The sequence below is a fragment of the Phytophthora cinnamomi genome, assembly GCF_018691715.1.
Source record: "Phytophthora cinnamomi strain GKB4 chromosome Unknown Contig23, whole genome shotgun sequence".
Lineage (NCBI taxonomy): Eukaryota > Oomycota > Peronosporomycetes > Peronosporales > Peronosporaceae > Phytophthora > Phytophthora cinnamomi.
In genome coordinates this window covers 1,001,212-1,013,275 of record NW_027150956.1, presented here as the reverse complement: position 1 = coordinate 1,013,275, position 12,064 = coordinate 1,001,212, and the positions used below count along the sequence as shown (strand labels likewise).

At 57.8% G+C, this 12,064-nt stretch overlaps 4 protein-coding genes across 4 annotated transcripts; 2 read left to right on the top strand and 2 right to left on the bottom strand.

The window, feature by feature from the left end:
* Positions 1-3,519: 3,519 nt before the first annotated feature.
* IUM83_05111 (uncharacterized protein) lies at positions 3,520-4,404 on the top strand (the record flags this gene model as incomplete). The annotated part of the gene is made up of 1 exon (XM_067929227.1): positions 3,520-4,404. One exon carries the CDS (start codon positions 3,520-3,522, stop codon positions 4,402-4,404), a length of 885 nt encoding a protein of 294 aa, XP_067794853.1.
* A 391-nt stretch (positions 4,405-4,795) lies between these two features.
* IUM83_05110 (uncharacterized protein) lies at positions 4,796-5,959 on the bottom strand (the record flags this gene model as incomplete). Its single annotated transcript, XM_067929226.1, has 1 exon — positions 4,796-5,959. One exon carries the CDS (start codon positions 5,957-5,959, stop codon positions 4,796-4,798), a length of 1,164 nt encoding a protein of 387 aa, XP_067794854.1.
* A 444-nt stretch (positions 5,960-6,403) lies between these two features.
* IUM83_05109 (Sel-1 family protein) lies at positions 6,404-8,636 on the top strand (the record flags this gene model as incomplete). The annotated part of the gene is made up of 2 exons (XM_067929225.1): positions 6,404-6,497; positions 6,574-8,636. 2 exons carry the CDS (start codon positions 6,404-6,406, stop codon positions 8,634-8,636), a joined length of 2,157 nt encoding a protein of 718 aa, XP_067794691.1.
* Positions 8,637-8,724: 88 nt separating this feature from the next.
* IUM83_05108 (Epidermal growth factor-like domain) lies at positions 8,725-11,970 on the bottom strand (the record flags this gene model as incomplete). The annotated part of the gene is made up of 4 exons (XM_067929224.1): positions 8,725-9,828; positions 10,936-11,364; positions 11,431-11,645; positions 11,724-11,970. The coding sequence occupies 4 exons, from the start codon at positions 11,968-11,970 to the stop codon at positions 8,725-8,727; spliced, it is 1,995 nt and encodes a 664-aa protein (XP_067794690.1).
* Positions 11,971-12,064: the final 94 nt, after the last annotated feature.

Sequence of the window (12,064 nt, the reverse complement as noted above, 5' to 3'; positions counted from 1 at the left end):
AAGTCACGCCGCTTCATGCCGCAACCTATCGATGGAGCTCGCTCGAGGGGAATTGGGAACTGATGCATGGCGACTCGCCTGCGGGCCAGACACTCGAGCGTTTTGCAGAAAGGGTCGTCATGGTTTCCATGCTGTCCGAGGGTCGTCCATAGAGTTGGTAACGGGTAAGGTGTTACAGGCGCCATTTGCCTGTCGCGACCATATCCACCGGACAGACGATGGCCTAGGTCATTAGCGCTGGGTGCGAATTCTGGGTCGGCGGAAGGGCTCAGGCTGGCGTGGCATCCGCTAACCCGGCTTATCCTATGGGCGTCTCAAGAGGTCTCGGACACACTGGTTGAATCGGAGCCCAAGCACTGACAGGAGTTAAATGCGTACGTAGTTAAAAGCGTGCGTAGTTCGCTGACGAGGCACTGTGACAGGCACTGCGAGGCTAGCAATATCCGACACGCTGCAATAAATGCTGCGCTCGGGTTGGCAGCATGCCACTGGTTTGCCTTGCCCAGTAAGCATTGACCGCAACTACGCCCATTGCAACATGGGTGAACGGCAAATTTGGATTCGTCTTTCACGGTTAGAAGCTCAAAGAAATCTGCGCCACGAGTTGTGGGTTCATCTGTACATGTAAATCTTCCTCCTAGCTCAGTACAATTTGTACAACAAACAGTATACCTTTGGCTAGCTATCTGTGCAATTGACGGCAACTAGGCACTTGCCGTCCCACCGCTCCACGTAGTAGCGGCTAACGTCGCGGCCGATATCTCGCCACGCCAGCCACTCGGTCTGTTCGTCAGTTGTCAGGTTCGGGAACAGATCGACCTGCATGTCGTGGTCAGTGTCAGCATTGTGCAGCAGCACGGTGTCACCCACGCGATCATACTGTAAACGCTGATGCCCCCGCACGACCGACATTTTGCGAGTTGGGTTGTTGCTGAATATCACTCGTTCTCCAAACGGGATCTTGCGCTTTAGAGATCGTCCAACGCCATCCTGCACGAACCCTCCGTCAGGAACCCCAGTAATATCGGCCAATGTATTGAGGATGTCGTAGTGCTCGACAGCATCGTCAATCATGAGGCCTACGGCGCTTCCCAGTCGACCTTCGGCAATGATTGTTGCTGGTACTCGCGTCACGGAGATATCGCGAGTGTCACTATTAACAACCTCGGGTCCTCGACCATGATCACCCACGATAACAACAATGGTGTCGTTGAGAACACCCTCAGCTTGCATGCGGTCCATAAACTTCCCCAACTCCATATCCGTGAAGTACCGCATCTCCAGGTAATTTTTGACGGCATCGGCGCGATCTAGCCCTTCATAAAGAGCAGAAAAGTCTGGCTTCACGGACTCGGCGTACCAAGTTGGACGAGCGTAGAATGGTTCGTGGCTGGAAATGGTATAGTGAGTGATGAACATTGGCTGCTTGGGTTCTCCTCGATCCAGGCGTTCGTTTTGCTGTTTTGTTTTGTTCAGCAGCAGATCTCCGACAAGCTGAAAACTCACGTCGTCATGCACACCCCAGCCGAACCTGCGCTTCTCAGGACCATCCCATTGATCGGGGGTGATTCCCATATCCGTCTCCGCCAAATCCCACATTTTCACACGCCCCCATACCTCCTCGTACCCGTGCGTACGGATGAATACGTCCCATCCGTCGTAATTCAAAGCACAGCCAGTGGTGAAGTACGTTTCGTATCCCTTAGCGGAGAAAAATTGTGGTAGTCCAGAGAGCTCGGTATCCTCCTTGCCGCCCGATGTACCCGACGTCACGCTGTCGTAGGGGACCTGCGCAAATAGTAGACTTTCCAGCGAGCGACTCGTTGGAGAACTCGACCACATATTGCGGAAAGTTACTCCGCGTTTCGCCCACCTATCGAAGTTTGGCGTGACTGTGATGTTTGAGCCCTTGAACAGGTTCGACGGGTCCTCTTGGCCCACGAGATAGTGTGAATCATGATACCGAAATGACTCGACGGCCAGGATCATAACGTTCGGCGGGTTCGTGGGGTCAACGGTGACGTCGAAGGCGAGATCTCCGTGGAAGCCCGTAGTGCGTCGGAAGAGCGAATTGTCGTCGAATAGTTCGTGCTCCTCGGTTTGGTAATGGATGTATGTCTCCGCCCAAGCTTTAGGACCTGTGGGGTCAATGTCTTTTCGAGTGAATTCTTCTTGAGAAGGCAACAGCACCTGGCTGAGCAGCTGATTTAGTGTTGCATTCAGCGCCGAGTATGCAACAAGCGGGGAGCTCGAGCAACTTATCCCGACAACGAGGATTGGAAACACCACAAGGCCCATGAGCAGGACGGCAGTTTGAGAAATACGCCGATATAGCGTGGTCTCGGCGCCCGAGTCCCTGTTCAGAAACTCGGACGCCTTTGAATTAGCTCGGCCTTCAACGGGGGCCAGTTTATCGTATTTGTAGCCACGGCCAGAGCATTTGTCGGGTTTGCCTCCACTTGCTCGACCTGGTGGTGTTGATATTCGCGAGAAAACGGCGTACACCACAGCACGGGTTGGGTTCCAGTAAGCCAAGTCAGTCCACTGCAGTTTTACACGCGCCGTTGCGAATAAGGTAGCCACAACGGCTACAGCCCCCGCATTTGAATAGCCCGCGTTGATTTCATCTGCCGCAATCGGAGCAGCACTGATGTACTCCCTCTCGTTGATAGCCATCGTGACGATATCAAACGAGAACCGCATTTGCCGAAGCTTCACGAGGAGCATGTCAGCAACGAACGGCGCCATCATGGCCACAAAAAGGAGCCACGACACCAAAAACGTAGCGACCATACAAGTTATCCATGCAATGCGTCTTCGCTTCTCGAAATCAGCATACTGTATGCCGCCTTGGTGTTTGCATCGCGCGCTAGTAGTCTGCTTGACAAGGTCGAAGACCCAGAGCGCGCACGCGAAGTAGGTGGCGCACACGACGTCTTCCATGAAGCCAAGAAACAGCACTCCGACCCGCAGAGTCAGGGTAGCGTCCTCGACATTCGCGTACATTGCAACGAGATCATCCAGTGCGGACCACCGGTAGATGGAGAACAGGAGGAGCACGAGCGCGTAGGTGAGGCACCACCCCATCCACGGCTTCGTCCAGACGTCGGCGTCGACCACGAAATGCGGCAGCTTGGTCTGGAGCTCCACCGGGTCCTCTTCCGGGTCGACTTCTTCATTGTCGACGACGGACACCTCGAGAAGCTCGCTCCGCTCGTCTTCATCGTCTTGAATGGAGTCGTCGCCGTACTTCACCCCCTTCATATTTGACGGACGCTCGGCTGATGCGATGGTGCTCCGACAAAGGAGGTTTGCGAATGAACAGGGAGCGCGCGCCCTTTAGCTCGCATGGCCTTCGGTAGATATCTCCCGTTCCGGTGCATATCCATTGAGAAGAGCACACACGTAGGTTGCGCTGGGTGCTGTAGCTACTACTAGTGAACTTTGCATCCAGTAGCAACTGGACGACACCTTGTAGCACAACGTGCATCTTCTGTTTAGGGTTTGCAGTGTTTTGCCATGTCGGAGCCCAAGCGCAAGGACACCCGCACGCACCTGACGCTGCAGCAGAAGGCCCAGCTGCGCGACTTCCTGGCGGCCAACCCCAAGCTGCCGCGCTTCGCCGTGGGCGACTGGGTGCGCGAGCACTTCCACGTGCGACTTGGGCGCACGACGCTCTACCGCATCCAGCACACGCCCGAGGCCGCGTTCGCGACCGGCAACCTCAGCCGCAAGAAGCTGCGGCGCGTCAAGTTCCCGGACTTCGAGCGCCGCCTGCTGGCCTTCTACGAGGACAGACGCGCGCGCCGCGAGGACGTGCCCGACGACGAGCTGCTGCGCCACGCGGCCGAGTGCCGCGCCGCCTGCGGCATCAGCGACGCGGAGCTCAAGCTCTCGAACGGCTGGCTCTACCGCTTCAAGATCCGGCACCAGCTCACGAGCACGCCGCCGCCGCGAGAAGGTGTCGCTGTGGACGTCCCAGCTGCCGTGGAAACCGCTGCCGCCGCCGAGGAGGTCACGCTGTCGGCGCGGGCGCTGACGACGGTGCAAGCCCCCGGGTTCTTCAACTGGGAGCCCGTCGGCGACGTGCAGCAGGACCAGGTCGCGATCATCGCGGACGGCGTCCTGCTGCTGCAGCCAGGAGTGTACGAGCTCAGCGTCAGGGTGCGGCACAGCGCTCAGCCGCCTGGATCGCCGGCAGGCTGCATTTTCAAGGTCTATTGTGGCGACCGTGTGGCCGGCCAGTGCGAGGCACCGACGCAGGAGCAAGGCGACGTGGCCGACAGTATCTGGATGGGCCCCAACCTGCTTATAGATGCTCAAGAAAGTCTGAAGGTGGAGTTCCTGGCGCCGGGGTACGCCTTCTCCGATAGCAGCCTCGTGCTTAGGCGCAGAATACAGTGAAGCTAGGACATCGATCGGAGCTAGAAGAGAAGTCTCAAGCGGAATTGGGGTGGGAGTTTGCCGTTTGCTGCCGAGAAGTTCATACAGCAGTGTTCATCGACATTTGCCGAGCTGACGTGGGAATAAACTCACAAAACGTTCATTAAGATTCTCTGCCCACAAGGACGCCTCACACTTATCTTCTTGAAACAGATATTATACCAGAGCGCAACACTCCAATTCCCCCAAGTACTGCAGACTCGACCGAAGTTGTGAGCGCTTGCATCCTCGCTGAAACTTGGTCCGTTTCGGAACGCTGTGGGAGACATGTTATCTCCTCGAATTAGCTGGAGACGATGGCGAACTGCTACGTGAAGCCATCACGAAACATCCATACTGGTCCGCGACTCCGTTACTCATTCAATAACCGTAGCACCAGTCGACTGCCGCTATGCACGACACCCGCTCCATGATACTCGACTCGAATCACTGTCTGAGCTGGCAACGTACACTCCAGCTGCAGCACACTCAGCGCTCGGTCGCCTTCAGTTCGAGCTGATGATTCACACTGGCTCAGCAACTCGACTCCAGCCCACACTTTGAAAATGACCGACGAGGTTCCAGCCGACAGTGCGCTATGCTGCAGCTCCACATTGAGCTGGATGATCGCGCTGGTCAGAATGGCAACGCCGTCGCTGTCCACCGAGAAATAGTCGGCGTGGGCCATCCCGCTGTTGAGTTTCCATTTCACAAACCCCACCGCCGCCACCGGGTCTGCTGAGGTTGCTGACACGTAGGTAAGTGGACGAATGACAGCAGGTGTGCTAGCTGTTGCAAGGCTCACGGGCGTCTCCAACGTCGTAACCGGTGTATCGCTGCCACGCACGAGAGTCTCCTGAATATCGGCGCCGACAGCGACGACGCTTGGTCCAGCAGCCTCCGTTCTCAGCTCCGATTCGTCACTACCAGGGGCGTCATCGGCATCTGCTGTGTCGACGTCAGCATCCGCTACGCTGGTGTCAATTGCTCGCTGCGTAGCTCTGGGCTTCCGCTTGGGTCTCGACTTGTCAACTGGCTCGGGCGCGGCCTGTGCTAACACCTCTGCATCATCCATAGACGCAGTGTCCCCTCCTGCTGCCTGAGGGGCGACGCGCAGCGCGTGCCTCTCCTTGAAGCGATGCAGCCAGCCGTTGCTGAGCTTGAGCTCCGCCTCGGAGATGCCGTGGCGCGCGCGCAGCTCCGCGGCCGCGCGCAGCAGCGCGTCGTCGGACATCGCGCCGCCGCCGCTCTCATGATCCCGCCGGCTCTGCTCGTAGAAGGCCAGGATGTCCCTCTCCAGCTCGGGGAACTTGACGCGCCGGCCCTTCTTCCGCTGCGCGTTGCCCGCCGCGAAGCTCTCGGCCGGCGCGTGGTAGATGCGGTAGAGCGTGGCGCGGCCCACGGACACGCCGAAGCGCTCGCGCACCCAGTCCACCACGGCCAGCAGCTGCACGTCCGGGTGCTCGCCCCAGAACCGCTTGAGCTCCAGCTTCTGCGCGTTGGTCAGGAACGTCCGCTTGGGCGTCTTGGGCGGCATGAAGGCCTTGCACCTGTCGGTTGGGCGGCATTGTAGCAGTTCCTGTCGGTTGATTTGCCAAAAATGCGCTGGGATCAGATTTCGGTGTCTGATGCGGCGGTTACACCAGCGCCCAAATCGGCCAGCATTCTCACCGCTTTTAGCGCCTGGGGCTGCGTGTGTATTGGGGCTGCGTGTGTATATTCGTGCTGGCTGCTTTGCAGCGGGTTGAAGGCTGCCAAGGCCTTGAAGGCGTGACGTGGCCTCGTTTACGCATGGAACCTCATGAATACGTACCCTCGTTACATAGATCAATCCGAAATGCAAGGTTATCACACATTGTATGCTCTGGCATCTGTTTAATCCGATACCTGCGCATACCGATATGGGTACGCAGATCGCTTTCTCCGCGCGCTGCTCGTCAGAAACCAACTCGAGCACTTGGGCTTCCTCCTCGCTCCTCCGATGCGGCGCTCGTTCCTCCGCGCGCTGGCCCTGGCGCTCGCGCTCTCCTGCGCCCCCGCGACGAGCTCCGACGTCTCCGAGGCGCGCGCCACCGGTACGCGCCGCTGTCGCCCTGCGCTTCGCCCTCTCTCGCTCGCTCTGACTCTTCTGTCTTTCTCTCTCTGCTGCAGACGCCATCGCGCCGCCCTCGCCGCTCGCAGAGGCGCTGCGGCGCGTGCAGACCGACAACGCGGCGGTGCGCGACCTGAGCGACGCCGCGCTGTCCCCGCTGGTGCCGCGCGCCGAGCGCCGCGACGCGCTGGTGCAGCTGGGCGACATGTACTTCTACGGCAACAGCTCGCTGGCCACGCGCGTGAACGGCACGCTGGCGCTGAGCCTCTACGCCGAGGCGGCGGCTCTGGGCGCGCCGCGTGCGCAGTTCCACGTGGGCGTGGCCAAGAGCTACGGGCTCTGGGGGCTCCCGCTGGACGAGGCCGGCGCCATGACGCTCTTCTACTTCGCGGCGCTGGGCGGAGACGTGGGCGCCGCCATGGCGCTGGGCCACAAGCACCTGCTGGGCCTCGGCGCCCCCAAGAAGTGCGAGTCGGCCGTGCGCTACTACGAGGTGGCGGCCAACGAGGCCGTCGCGCGGCGCGAGCAGAACGCCAGCCGCCCGGCCATCTACGACCTGCCGCACCGCCGCCTCAAGACGCTGGCGGAGACGCAGCACAAGAAGAACCTGCCCGGCGACAGCGCCATCGTGGACTACTACCAGTTCTCGGCGGACAAGGGCGACCCCGACGCCACGCTCAACCTGGCCACGCTCTACTACTACGGCGCGCGCGGGCTGGCGCAAGACGTGGAACGCGCCGCGGCGCTCTTCCAGAAAGCCTACGACCTCGGCGCCAGCGGCGGCGCGTACCACCTCGGACACATCTACAGTCTGGGCATTGGCGTCCCGCAGAACAACGCCACGGCGTTCAAGTACTTGCAGGAGGCGGTGAACGAGGGCAACACGGCAGCGCAGAACGAGCTGGCGCACATGTACTTGCAGGGAAAAGGCACGGAGCCGGACGAGGAGCAGGCCGTGTCACTATTCAAGGCGGCAGCGAAGCAGGGAAGCATGGAGGCCTTCTACAACCTTGGCGTCCTGCACATGCGCGGCGGAGGCTCGAAGGGCGCTGTGCTCGCCTCGGAGCACCCTGAATACGAGGTCGCTCACGGGTATTTCCAGGTTGCAGCGCACCAGGGCCACACGATTTCCAGCCACAAGCTTGGTCACATGAGTCTCCACGGTATCGGTACTACTCGTTCATGCAAAAATGCTGCCGAGTCGTTCAAGATGGTGGCGGAACGTGGCGAGTGGGATCGAGTTCTCTCCCAGGCGTACAAGGACTTCAAGCGCCAGGACTACGAGGCGGCCTTCATGAAGTACGCTGTCATGGCGCAGCAGGGCTATGAGGTCGCTCAGCATAACGCCGCATACTTGCTGGATTACGACTTCTTGACGCCATCAGCATTTTCGCCCATGCTGTCGCTGACCCCTTCGGGCATGGAGCTCGACGAAGACGTTGTAGCCTCGACTGCTGTCATGCTGTACAGACTGGCAGCGCAGCAGGGGAATGTGGATGCCAACCTAAAGATTGGCGACTACTATTACTATGGAAAGGGTGGTCACCCAGTGGACTTTGTCAAGGCTAGTGCGCACTATTCGCTCGCAAGCAAGCGCTCCAACGCACAGGCGATGTTCAACCTGGCGCTCATGTATGAGCACGGAATTGGCGTGGAGCAGGACTTTTACCTGGCGAAGCGGTTTTTTGACAAGGCACGCGTAGCGCATAGCGACGCTAGTGTGCCGGTAACGCTTGCACTGTGGAAGCTGCGGGCGCACAAATCGCTGCGCTCGTGGAGAAGATGGTGGGACGAGCTCGTGGGCAATGCCCCACCGTCTAAGAAGCGTTCTGCTCCGCCTACTGCTCCGTCGGGCAGTGCCTCCAGTAGCAAGTCAGATGTTGCTGGGGCGACTTCGAACGCGGAATCGTCTTTCGTATCTCTGCTCGAAAAGTGGTGGCCTGGTGATGCCAACATGAGCACGGAGACGCTGTTGCGAGACATCTTCAGCAACTGGCGCGAGGTTTTGCAGTCCGACAACTTTCTCATCTTTGTACTGACGATCGCCCTCGGTGTCGTCCTTTACATCCGCTCCGAGCGTCAATATTTACAAGCACCGCCCGTGCAGCAGCAGCCACAGTAAGTCAAGTCAGTAGAGGGAATACACACCGAGGTGGAGAAGACTACAAGGGAGCCTAAGCTGCAACATCGGTATGATTATTGCATTGGAATCACTGTTGTTCTAGTAGCTTATCTGCTTCGCTAGTGTAGGAAGCACGCGAGTGCTCTGGTTCTCGCAGTAGCTTTTCCTGCTGGCTCTTTAGCATTCGTTTGAGCTCGATCATCTCGGACTCGAGCTGCAAAAGCCGAGTTTCAATGTCGTCACGAGCTTGTTGCTCTCGCTTGAGGGCTTCAACGACGACGGGTACCAACCGCGCATACGCCACGTACTTGAATCCGTCAGGGGCGGTGGACACAACTTGGGGCGCTACTTTCTCAACTTCTTGTGCGATGAATCCCAATTCACGCCGACCGTCATGTGGGAATTTACTTGGGAACACTTCAACGTTGTAGGCGTACTCAACACCTCGTAGCTGTGAAACAATTTCAGAGGCGTTTCTGATCTGGTGGATATCGGTCTTGAATCGCGCGTCCGATGCATCCACGTAAGCCCCGGAGCCCATGACTTGACCATCCACAGTCACACTGGCACCGAAGAACGCCTCGTCCTCGACGAATAGCTCACCCTGTACTTCGACCATCTCGATAGCTGTCATATTGACACTGCTGATGTGTCCGCCTATGATGTCAACGCCGCGCAGTTCGCTCTCGCTCATATCGATGGAGCCGCGCATGCGCTGTGCTTCGATTCTTTCAGCAGTAAATGTACCGGAAGCAGATTCGAAGCGTAGTGAATCATGCTGTTCAAGAACACCTCCTTTGCCGTACACGGCGACAAACCCAGCGCGCTGGCCAGCAACTTGGACTGACTGCACGGACAGCGTGACCTCGCCCAAGTTAAGATCGTTTGCAGCCTCAAACGTTTTCACCCCTGTGAGCGACGATGTGTCAAAGGCTGCGGCGGTCAATGGGCGCCACACACCGCCATCGAAAACGAATATCGCTGCTGCACCGGCCGCTACGTTTAGATCACCCCCTAGAGGTTGCTCGTCGTCGTTCTGGATAACAAGGAGTTGTCCGGCGTACGCATGCTCACGGTCAATTCGTGCGGTGTTGGGAGATGCAACACCATCGCTTGTGATCTGAACGTAGCTGTTTGTGCTCGGAATTACGAGGTTCTCCGTAGCGCGAAGCTGTACACTGGAAAATACCGCCTGAGCTTGCAAGACAAGTGCACCATTAGCAATAATACGCCCACCGTCTGTCGTCGTGATATCTCCATGAGTCTCCAGATTGCCTATCGAGTCAACAGAAAACATGGTCTCCGATTCTGCTTCGTATCGTTTTGGATCGGTGGGTTTTAAGGCTTCAATGATGCGGAATGGCGGCCTCTCTCGGTGTTGGGGTGATAGATCGAAGCTCAGCAAGGCCCCAGCGAAGTTAGTGTTGGATGAAGCCACTTGGAGTGCCTTGCCGTTGACCTCGTCCGTTTGAACCGCGAGCCCGCCGTCCTCGATGGCGAAACCATCTCGCGTTGTAAGAACCCCAGACTCGATATGCACTCCACCGGACTCCACACGTAAGCCACCAGACGTAATTGTCTGCCCTCCAGACGCGATGGTCACGCCACCTGCAAGCACGTGCAGCCCACCACCATGCACAAGTGTAGCACCCGTATCCTGTACCTCAAAGACTTTGCTGTCGATATTTCTACTTCCCCTTGCCTCAATGAGAGCACTAGACGGCGATGCACCTTCGGTGTTGTCACGCTGAAGCAATAGCACAGGGCCAGCGGGGGCAGCAAGAGTTGTCTGACCGTTCTTCAGACTCAACGTGCCTGAGCGTACAGCTAGATTTCCGCTTTGCACATCGAGTCCTCCACTCATGACTTTAATGCCGTCAGAAAGCACCTGGATGCCACCGCGCTCGAGCCTGAGACCACCTTTCAAAATCTCGAGGCCACCGACGTGAATGACTGTCTGGCCTGCACCGCTTACTCGAAAAATGGGGCCTTTGGGCTGCGAGATGCGGACAAAATCTGGTAAAGCCGACAATTCGGAGGTTGACGCAGGACTGAGCCGCTCAATATTGAGCAGAGCGGCACCTTTGGCGGACGATTCAGTGGCGCTTTGTAGCTGCAAATGCAGGGGTGTATCTTCCAGTCGTGCACGGCCACCTTTCATCTCCAATGAGCTGTCTTTTTGCATCTGAAAAGCACCCCCACCGCTCATATACAAACCCCCTTCACGCAGTTGGAGGGAACCGTGGTGCCATGTAGTGTCCCCACGGCCGTTCATTGTAAATAAAGCTTGACCACCCACGTCGGCACGCATGACATAAAACTCGGATGATAACCCGCGCGTTGCTGATAGACGCAGTACGTTCCCCTTGAAAAACGGCCCCAGTGCTGGTGCAACCAGCACATCTTCGTCGTCCTTGTTGTTGCCACAGTGGTCCCCGTAGAATCCCTCGTGGCAAGCGCAGATCCCCGTGGCGGTGTTACAGTCACCGTGACCACTGCACTCTTCGTAGGACTTTACGTTGGCGTCCGATAAACTTTCGAACACGCACTGCACTGATCCTGATGGAGACGAAAGCTGAACATTAGCAGTGTCGCACCAGAACTCGGACACCGGCGGATTGCCGTCGTGGTAGAACAGGTTGTTCATGATGGGGAATGTTGGAAACGTGCGCAACGTGATATCGTAGGAGGCCGTGGAAGTCGTTTCTAAAGCCGCTCTTTCACACGTCTGGGCGGTGAAAGCAAGCGTTAGTGCCAATAGAACCCAACGAGGAAAACAGTGCTAACCACTTACCAGGTCTCCGAGATTCTGGAAACGGCGGAAAAACGAGGTGCATACGTCACTAGTCACCTGCGGGAGTGGCATATCAAATTCGACTGTATGTGCTTGGAAGGTCATCGTCAACGCTCCACCCGTGATCTCAGCGCCTCCTGTGGCCGCGATGCGCAGCCGGATCTTCTTGTCGTTTTGCTGGGACGACGTCGGGTTTATTCCATGCGGGCACATCTCTGTAAAATCAAGCAAACAGAGCAGCAGACTCGCGTTAGTAGATCTGTACAGGACTGCACAGCAATAGACGTACGCACTTCTCGAGCAGTCTGGCAAGTTGTACCCCCACTGACAATTGCACACGTGCTCGCCCTGCCGGTTGATCGCACATGTGCCGTGGTGCGAGCATTGGCTTCCTTCGCCAGGGCAATGGGTCCCCTTTAGCTCGACTGCGCGCACGAGCCCACCCCCAGTCTGCTGGAGAGCAGCAAGAGCGAGGAATACGAGGCCGAACAACGCAGCGGCTCGCACAGGACCGCGCCGCCCAGAGTTTGGTGTAGTCATGGTAGCAGGCAGGGCTGGGGCCGTCGACAGTCGGAAGATGCAAAGTGCAAGAAGATCGCGATATGCTTGACAAGCAGGTGACGCGACCTTTCAA